Source organism: Lasioglossum baleicum, chromosome 9, assembly GCF_051020765.1.
Source record: "Lasioglossum baleicum chromosome 9, iyLasBale1, whole genome shotgun sequence".
NCBI classification, from domain to species: domain Eukaryota; kingdom Metazoa; phylum Arthropoda; class Insecta; order Hymenoptera; family Halictidae; genus Lasioglossum; species Lasioglossum baleicum.
In genome coordinates this window covers 13,066,120-13,075,473 of record NC_134937.1, presented here as the reverse complement: position 1 = coordinate 13,075,473, position 9,354 = coordinate 13,066,120, and the positions used below count along the sequence as shown (strand labels likewise).

Below are 9,354 nucleotides of genomic sequence, written 5' to 3'. Positions count from 1 at the left end.
GGAGAAAAATGGCGGACTTCCGGGGCTTTGAAACAGTATAATTTGCTTCTTATTCTTTCTTGCCGAACCACTCGTTTCCTCTAGGTTGAACGTAGAATGATCTCAAAGAAAACAAGCAGTAATTAGCTGGTTTAAGGAATTTCAAATCGACGAATATCCTTCCGGTTCGAAGGCGTGTCAGGATCACCGGATATCGCGATCCTGCGTCAATGTTGCGTCGAATCGACTTTCCAACGTGGTCCGCATCGCTAACGAGCTTTTCGCTTTCGAAAGTTCCGTGAAACAACGCGTTATCGCATCCCTAATAATCCAGTGCAACAAATAGTTTCACTCGGATCCGGAACTCTCGCTCGCAACACGCAAGATGGCCGAAGTTCCTCTCGTGACTCCGGAGCGGCGCGGCGTGCGTCTGCAAAATAGAAATTCCTATAAAGGAAACGGTTATTCGAAAAATCATTTCCTCGTGACTCATTGATCCGTCCAATTCGTTGTGGAAGTAATTGATCAATTTTCAAGGCGCAATTCCAGCTGAATATTTAATTCCAGTTCATAATTTGCAATGTCACGGCCATATAGAAAAAGCTTCGAGATTTTCCGGTGGTCTCGAAATAATTGAATGATTTCCCTGGATAGGAGGACAGTGTACTTCGGTGAACGCGGAATCGATTTGGCCGGTCGGAAGCCTCGAACGGGAATTCCTCCAGTAGAGAGTTCACTGTCACGGTCCCGCGATCCGCAAGGAAAAGGATAACGTGCTGGTCGTTTTCGTTTTCGCTCGGCCTCCCGTTGGAATGTGTTCACAATTCGGTCTCGAGCCACGTTTTACGAGGTGAACAGATCGCGTTCTCCCTTTCTCCTATCGTCTGGCAAAAGCAACAATCCGCGTGGAACACCATAGACAGATCGGTTTACCCGACCACCGATTTCTATGGATCATCCTCTTGGATCTTGTACCGAGGACAAATCGGATCGATTTCGCGAAACTCCGAGCAGAAGAAACTTCTTTTTCTTGTGTCTCGTGGTTCTTTTTCTCGCAGTGTCTCTCAACCCCTCTCTATCCCTTCGTCTACTTTCAACCATTATATCTAAATCGAAATTCAGCTTTCAATCACTATATTTAAATTATTATATTTAAATATCTCGAAACAAGAAATATATGTATCACTTAGACCACATTCATAATTATCGGCACATCTGACAAAACACAATTGATCACCGCTTAAAAACATTATCTTCGAATAATATTTAACACTAAATGTACCACAGCGTTGCACTTACCACGCATCGAAATCTCCAGAGCGTCAGTCACGTTATCGCTGCACTCACTACGTAACTTCGTCACGAAACAATCATAATCTCGGTAATAAAACATCCTGCTTCATATTTTCTTGTTGAAGAATACGATTTTCCACTTTCTGCTTTACAGACCCGCAGGAAAAACTCTGTAGCTGAATATATTTCAGCGCTGTCTCCGGAAGTCCATAAAAATGTGCTCCTTAAAAGTTTAAATCCTTAAACTTTAAATGTACTGCGAACTCTAACGCGTTATTTAAAGTCTTAGAAAAAGTCTTAGGCAATAAATTTGTGCTTGTCAATACAAAATCACTAATAACTGCGGATGTTTGTGCAAAATGAACGCATAAAATCCGCAGTCTACTAATAAGACAAAAACAAGCTCGGAAAAATCAAGTTTGCACTCGTAAAGCGATCCACATGACGCCAAGACGATAATTAATATGAAAAATCGACATGAAGTTGAATAACGAGCATTATGAGCCAGTATTTGCACGCGAATCAGCGCCCACGCGAACAAGTTGCATTTTATACTAATCTAAATCGCGAGACTAGGAAGGGAGACAGTCGAAAAATGTTCACCGAACTTTCCTCTGCAACGATAACTTTCATAAACCTGTCCATCTCATTCGCCTATCCACGGACTACATCTGTGCTAGTGTTAATAGTCGTTAAAATAAGCAAAACGAACGAAAATTCCTCTCGTTATGTAAATCGTCGCGAAAGTGTATCTGGAATGATATACCATTTCTAATTGCGTGGATCGTGATTATGGCGGTTGCCCTTCGTTATAACGATCTGCCAGGCTAATTAGAAATTCTTCGGTTAGATACATCTAGAATTACGAAAACATTCTCTCGGTGCAGTAGATCTTTCGGCGGCTGCAACTCGTTTCGATTCGATATCTTAATCAGTGTAATCTGATTTATTTTTACAGTGGAGAATACCGCGACACGGTTATCTCTCGTGCATCGACAAGTGAAAAGCCCCACTCGTAATGAGTAGAAATTACTCTAAACGGCAATTATATTATTATGCGAAGCGGTTCGTTCACCTACGCGCATTCCTGCTATGATCCTGTTCTAGGTTCCAACCGTTGCGCTGCTGACGAACACGTTTTCTGTTTCATTGAACTTGAAACGTCTGGCCAGACGTCTGTCGAGGAACTCCCTGAGCTACCGGAAGTAGACAGCAGATTTATATGCGTTTATGAGGAAAATTAGCAGGTGTAATTTAAAACCGTAAAAACAGAAGAGAATTTAAAGATAAATTTCTATTTTACTTCAGTTTGTTGTAGTTCGCGTAAAAAGATTTTACTTTGCATGAAGATCCGCTGTCTATACGGAAATCTTCCTGGATGATTCCTGATAAAAAGTAGTTTCATTTCCAATTGAGTCTACGCGGTTCTAAACGCGAACAATTGTGTCGTATAGAAAATAGTGTTGAATAATCAAGCTTTTGTTGAAGAGAAATTATTTGGAGATAGGAGAAAGGTTGCTCTTTCAGCGATAAAATCCAAATTCTTCGAGTGGCAAGTGCATGTTAGAACTAATTGGGAGGTAGGATTATCTAAATACTTGATTTATACAATTTCGATGGACGAAAGAATGCACATTTTAATTTCTAATTTCGCTCGCGAAAGATTTATCACGTATTCGTATCATAATGGAGATATTGGTCACATAAATCGGCACTGACCTAGATCTTGTAGATGCAGCTATTTTTCACAGATGAGTAATTAGTTCTACATCAGGGGTGACCAACCTGTGGCGCATTGCGTCATTGCATCTGTCCTGTCTACGAAGACTGAACAAGAGAAAAGCGAGAACAACAATTCCGACTTGTTTCAAAGACTCTAGACGCGTCTTGAAAGACCTGCACCTCTCATGATTAAAGAAACCTAAACGACTCGTACTTGTTCGAAGTGATGAACTCCGTTGCTGCAACTCCGTACCTTGAAAAATAGTTGAGCAGGTCTGAATAGACTGGAGCGACTGTGTACGGCATGTAGAAAAACCTGTATCATCCTAGAATCGGTAAAAACGCAAGGAGCAAAAGTCACCGAGTCGTTTCAAGTGGTAAAATGTGGCGGTACACGTTGTAAGTAGCGAAATGGATGAATAGGGATTTCAAAGTCTGTTTTTTAACCTTTTGCACTGGAAGCAATTTTAATTTCGAAGTCAAGACATATCGTTCAACCTAGAAGATTTTTACTCTATGTAATCTCTTTTACAATAATCACATGAAATTAAACCTGTTTTCTCACACGACATTTGAATTGTTAGCAATTTATCGAATACGGAAAAATTTAATCATTTCAAAACTGTTTCAAACAGTGATATGGCAATTTTCACTGGAGCCTCAGAGGTGCCATTCGAGTGCAAAGGCTTAAACTTGTGACTCGACTATTATCCGTAATTATCCGAGCAGCTGTATCAGTATTCAGGACCTTCTCCTCATCCGCAAAGCCGCGGCTTGACAGTGAAAAGAAATGAACCCAGAATCCAGGAAAATCTACTCTGCTGAAGGCGCAATAAAACAGAGTAGAGCGGAGTCCGTCAAGGAAATAGGTGAACGCGGAAAAGCAGTTGGCGTAACTGGTGTCGTCCGTGTGTCGCGTGCGTCTCGCAGGACAGCTACCAGTTCGCCATCGCGAACTGGAGGAAAAAGTGAGGACATGTCTGCGAGAGACACAGACAAACGGACATCGATCTCCTGTTTCCCAGAGGATCGTGAGCGGCGAGACACACGAGTGAAACGAGAGATCGCGGAGGCACCCACCTCGTATTACGAGAGGCTGATCTTGATCTTGGCCGTTCACCCGGCCAAATCCCTCCGCTTTCATTAAAAAGACTATCGTACAGCTCTCTCGCACGTGGAATTACGAGCTCTCCGTTTCTCGCTGAGCGGAGCTGGGCGTTAAGCGAAAGAAAAAGAGGAAACGACGAGAACTCGAGCGTCGATCGAGGTGAAGGGTAGCTTATCCAACGTGTACAGTGTATGTTTCTGTGTGTGGAGAGAAAGAGAGGGGCGTGTTGGTCCTCCGGTTTTTACCACGTCTTCTCTATTAGCCGGATCCTTTCACGTGGCACCGCCAGCCGATGGGTGCAAAAGAGATTCCCTTTCAATTCTTATCCGACTCCAATCACGTACCTGTATAAAAGCGGCGAACGTGTGCACACCAGCCAGCAGATCATAACCGCGGCTTAAACCGCCAACTGTATCGCGAGGAGGAACCGGTAGTTGCCTCCTCTCGACGTGCGTGCATATACAGCGGTTGCGTTTCGCAGATTCACACGGTTACTTAGGCTGAAGGGATAGCAACATGAACAAGCTCGCGGTAAGTCCACCCTTTCGTTTAGCTCATCAATTTCTCGGGATTTTCAGGGCTTGTTTTCAAAATCGTTTTTAATTTCATTCCTAAATGTGTCCTGGAAAAAGCAGAAATAAAATGATTATTGTTTTCGAAGCTTTTGCTCCGAAGAATTAAAAATTTGTAGAGCAGACCGTCGAGTATTTTCTGAATAGAAATGACAGAATTGATCAGTCTTACAAGTTTCTTAAGTCTGAAATCTTCTTTGAAGTATAGAACAGTGTCCTGCGAGCATTATAAAGTGGAGAATAATTTATCCGGTTCTTGTGCGCTCGATTATTTACGTTCTCAAACATAAAACGACCAGTGAAGATTAACAGGAGACAAAGTTATATCTTGCAGTTAGTTACAGTGTTGAAGTGCTGAATTGCCTTAGACTCCATTTTTTTACACTCGTTTGGCAATGCTAAATCATTTTCATGACCAGAAATTCCAAGCCACATATTTCACAGCATTCCGTCTACTGCATCGTCCACATGACATCCAGCCCCGACAACGTTATAATTCACTGACGGACATTCTGCATTCTACCAACCTGTCAAGCTAGTCTTCTATAAAGACAGGATCCAGATGCATGATCCGCGTACGGAATACGTCTGGATCTCTTTAAAAGTGACATACTATCTACGATCCTAACTAGATAGAAAATAACTGTAAACATTCCACTTGACTCTACACAGATTTTTAATGTTACTTTTGCAAGATTTTGAAACAATAATCGGAAATGATCGGAAATCGTATTGTCATTGATCTCACTGAACAAATAACTCGTTTGTCTTTCAGGTTGTCTTCATAGCAGCCTCGCTGCTGAACATGGCCAGTGCAGGCGGCGGTGGACACGGTGGACAGTAAGTGTTCATTTCTTTGTTTCTTTTACAACATAGAAGAAAGACCATAATACACAATGGTTCGGTAGCGCTCGCGCGGAACAACGTTTGTAGTCGCTCGTTAAGCAAGCAGAATAGTAACCAACAAGCCGTGGCCGGTGCCATTGAAACGTTCACGTTTACTTTCTCCGCGATCACCGTCATCGAAGAGTGTTACCATTTTTTGTCGACTGTTATCGAAAGCAACGATAAAGGTGACTGTCGATCGCGCCTCGTAGTCAGCGTTCGTCGATTTTCCTCGTTCAACGACCTTGCTCGCTGCCTTTCAACGCTCGCTATCGTTCATCTTGATAGCGAGATTCTAATCTACAACTTGCATTTACCTATCAACGCCTGGCAACAATAATCCCTTATGTTCCAATTTATTTATGGCGTTAAGGAGTTTTTACACAACTTTACTTCACTCCTATTGCCCCAGGGGGCACTGCTCCGGCTCTGCGAAGAGCATGAGCACCGAAGCCACGCCCACCCAAAGCCATGCCTACTAGTAACTCGAATTAAGATCGAGATACAATTCGTGCTACTGTAAAAACATTCAAACTAATTTGTTAATTGTCTTCTCCAGCGACCACGTGGTGATCCACGTGCCCTACAAGATCAAGACGGTGCACCACACGCATACGATTACGAAACACGTCCACCATGGAGGCGGAGGCGGTGACAAATACGAAGTCCTCGGCTACACCGTTGGTCACCCGATCGATATCGGCGGTCACGGTGGTCTGGGAGGCGGCGGTCACGACTTTGGAGGCGGTGGTCACGATTTTGGAGGCGGTGGTGGTGGTGACATCGGTGGAGGCCATATCGAGTACAGCAGTGGCGGTGGAGGTGGTGGAGGCGGAGGCGGTGGTCACATCGAATACAGCAGCGGGGGTGGAGACATTGGAGGTGGACACAGTTTCAGCGGAGGATTCGGAGGTGGAAGCTACGGGGGCGGAGGTGGTCTTGGGGGAGGTCACGAAGATTGGGGTGGCCATCAGTGAACGAGCTCGTTCCAAAAGTAGGGTAGAATTAGTTTTACAAAGATCTTCGAGAAAAGTTGGTTCGTTGGAACGATCGATGATGAATGGTGACCTCGTCCTTGCATTAATCGCAGGGATTTTTTAATCAAAAAATTATATAACTAAATGTAAATGTTGAGCAGAAAAGTATTTGAAGAAATTTTAGATTTTGTCCCCTCTGGAAGTCTTGAGAAAGAAGGGGCTTCGTTAAAATTGATTAATCAGATTATTGGCTATTAATAATGTACTATGCAATCAAAATTGTATAACTTTCGTCAAAAAATAGTGTTGAGCAGAAAATGATTTATCTCCTCTAGAAGTCTTGAGAAATGAAGGGGCTTTCTTAAAATGCATTAAACGAGATCATTGGCTATTAACAATGTACTGTGCAGGACGAGAACAATTTAGGTCACCAGTTATGTTCTTTTTGGGAGAAATCAATGGCCAGAACGATCAAGTTTCAAGAAACCAACTCGCACACCCCCCTCGCACGACAATCGTAGATTCGATTTAGAGAAATTGTATTAGAGAGATAGACACTTTCTCACATTGACTGGTGTTTCCCGGGGAGTGCCGCAAAACCACACCTTCAACACACATACACAACAAATAATCATCCTGTCTCTTACCTCTCACGTACCTAGTCTCTCATTAATCCGTTTTAACACATCTCTCGCACTCACATGTTGTAAATATTGTTACTCTATTGTTTTGTTTTTTCCACTTGCTGTTATAAATCATTGTATTATTGTTACCTTTGTTGTTTCTGTTAACCGTATGATTTACGTGTCGCGAGAAAGTTGAATAAATTGCGTGTGTACCTGAACATCAACCCTTTAATGTCCTCGAGCGTTTCTTCATTTTACTTAATTATTTCTCGACATTTCTCCGATTTCTTCAATTTTATTTATAGTAAGCGTACGTGAATAATCTTCATTTAGAGATTCAACCAACCATTCGAGGTTGGTCATTGATAATCCTTATATTCTGTTCCAGAAACATCTATTAAATCACAATCTACAATTCTACAGCTTATTCGCTAAATTCTATATACAAAATGGTACACTCAGCTACGATTCTCCAAAAATCTACAATCTCCTGATCCGCCTGTATCTTCTCCGTCCATCTCTCTTATCCCTAGTATTTTCATACTCAACATCATCAACAATGTACCGTCCAGCATCGGTTCTCCCTTCAGACTCCTCCTTGAATCCATCGTTATCGTTATCATCATTTTCCTCATGCTGGTCATCATGGAATTTACTCGACTGACCCGTACGAATATGTCCACTCTCCGATTGCAAACCTTTCCTATACCCTTCTTCGTAATTATAAACCAAAGTCTCTTCGTTTTGCGGAGTATCGTTCACTTCCTCGCGAACTTCGTATTGACCGTGTTCTCTATTCTTCTGATTTTGGTGCAAATGATTGTCGTCGACGTAAGACTGCGGAAAATAAGAGTCTCCGTGTTGATTATACCGAGGACCGTAGATTTTATGGTCGCTCTGAGGCTCCAGCATTGCTAGTCTTTCACGTTCGCTTTGATCCTCGTGGTCATGGAAATGTTTCGCGTTGTTTTCTTCGTCGTCGTGGGTATGATCATGGTCGTGATGGTTGCCGTAGCTCCAGGAACTCCAATTTTCGTGATGGTATTCTTTATGGTGAGTCTTAGGCTTCTTGGGGGCCGGTTTGTGCACGTGAAGAAACACCACTTTCGTGTGGATGTGGTGCTTGATTATGTCTGGCACGTGGATCCTCAGGTGGACACTGAAATTAGGGTAAATGTTGGTATTTACAATGACCTGGTCTCCTAGTTTCAGAATCCAACAATTGTCTAAATGATGGCCATACAATTGAACAAGATTTTTCGTGTGAATTCGCAGCACTAATTCATTATGCATTCAAGTCAGCGGCGTCGAAAAGTGAAAACGAGAGTGCATTAGGCGGTCGTTGATCGGCCACCAGTATCACGGTGAAAGTGTGAATCATTGCCGCGTTTTATTTTTTCTCTATTCGATGATCGATGAACGGTGATCGAAAATATCACTGAGAAATTTACTGCTCGATATACTCACTGTTTTTTGCCGGTGCTACCGTGGCTGGCAATTTGGATGAGCAGAATCAGGAAGAGTAAGTTGAAGACACCCTAGAAAATTGCACTGATGTTAGAAATTATAAAAATGTGCACGAGAATATTGATTAATAGCAGAATGAAAATTATCTTGCAATAAGAACGAGTGAACTCGACCACTCCAATTGATAAATTAACTTAATCTGTAATTGTTTTCACCTTGTCCATGATTTAGAAAGAAGATCTTCCGGATGATGTGACTAACAGGAGGCAGACGCTGCCAATGACAGAGTGACCGACATTGTCGAAGATGCTCCAGCTTTATATTGTGTCTCTATCGTCTCGGAACTGCATCGGACACCGCTGAACCGCGGAACTGCATCGAATCCCACCGAATTTTACGGATCGCAAAGCACTTTCGCCGTTCCGATGGAATCATGCTTCATCTGCCAATTCGCTCCGAATGATATGCTCTGCAAACACGTATTCACGCGGTTAGCGAAGTTCATTGCCGTCCGGAAATTGCACTCCGTTGTTCGATAAACTATCTTTTCTTCGGGTGCATTGGTTTCTATTGCAATCTCTACGAGAAGCACAGACGTCGCTTTATAAGATCAATATTTCTCATATCTCGTACTTTATTACACCCTTCAGAAAACTCCGGACAAAACGACCTCTATAAGAATCCGCTTCTAAGAATCCGTGTGAAACGAATCCGCGTAAGTCGAG

At 42.6% G+C, this 9,354-nt stretch overlaps 2 protein-coding genes across 2 annotated transcripts; one reads left to right on the top strand and one right to left on the bottom strand.

Annotated features, from left to right (window-relative positions):
• The first annotated feature begins 4,467 nt into the window (after positions 1-4,467).
• Positions 4,468-7,380, top strand: LOC143212059 (uncharacterized). The gene is made up of 3 exons (XM_076430371.1): positions 4,468-4,633; positions 5,450-5,514; positions 6,119-7,380. Exons 1-3 carry the CDS (start codon positions 4,619-4,621, stop codon positions 6,534-6,536), a joined length of 498 nt encoding a protein of 165 aa, XP_076286486.1. The 5' UTR covers positions 4,468-4,618; the 3' UTR covers positions 6,537-7,380.
• On the bottom strand, positions 6,901-9,262 carry LOC143212057 (uncharacterized). The gene is made up of 3 exons (XM_076430368.1): positions 8,845-9,262; positions 8,630-8,700; positions 6,901-8,321 (listed from the first exon to the last, which is right to left on the bottom strand). Exons 1-3 carry the CDS (start codon positions 8,851-8,853, stop codon positions 7,643-7,645), a joined length of 759 nt encoding a protein of 252 aa, XP_076286483.1. The 5' UTR covers positions 8,854-9,262; the 3' UTR covers positions 6,901-7,642.
• Between the last annotated feature and the right edge of the window lie 92 nt (positions 9,263-9,354).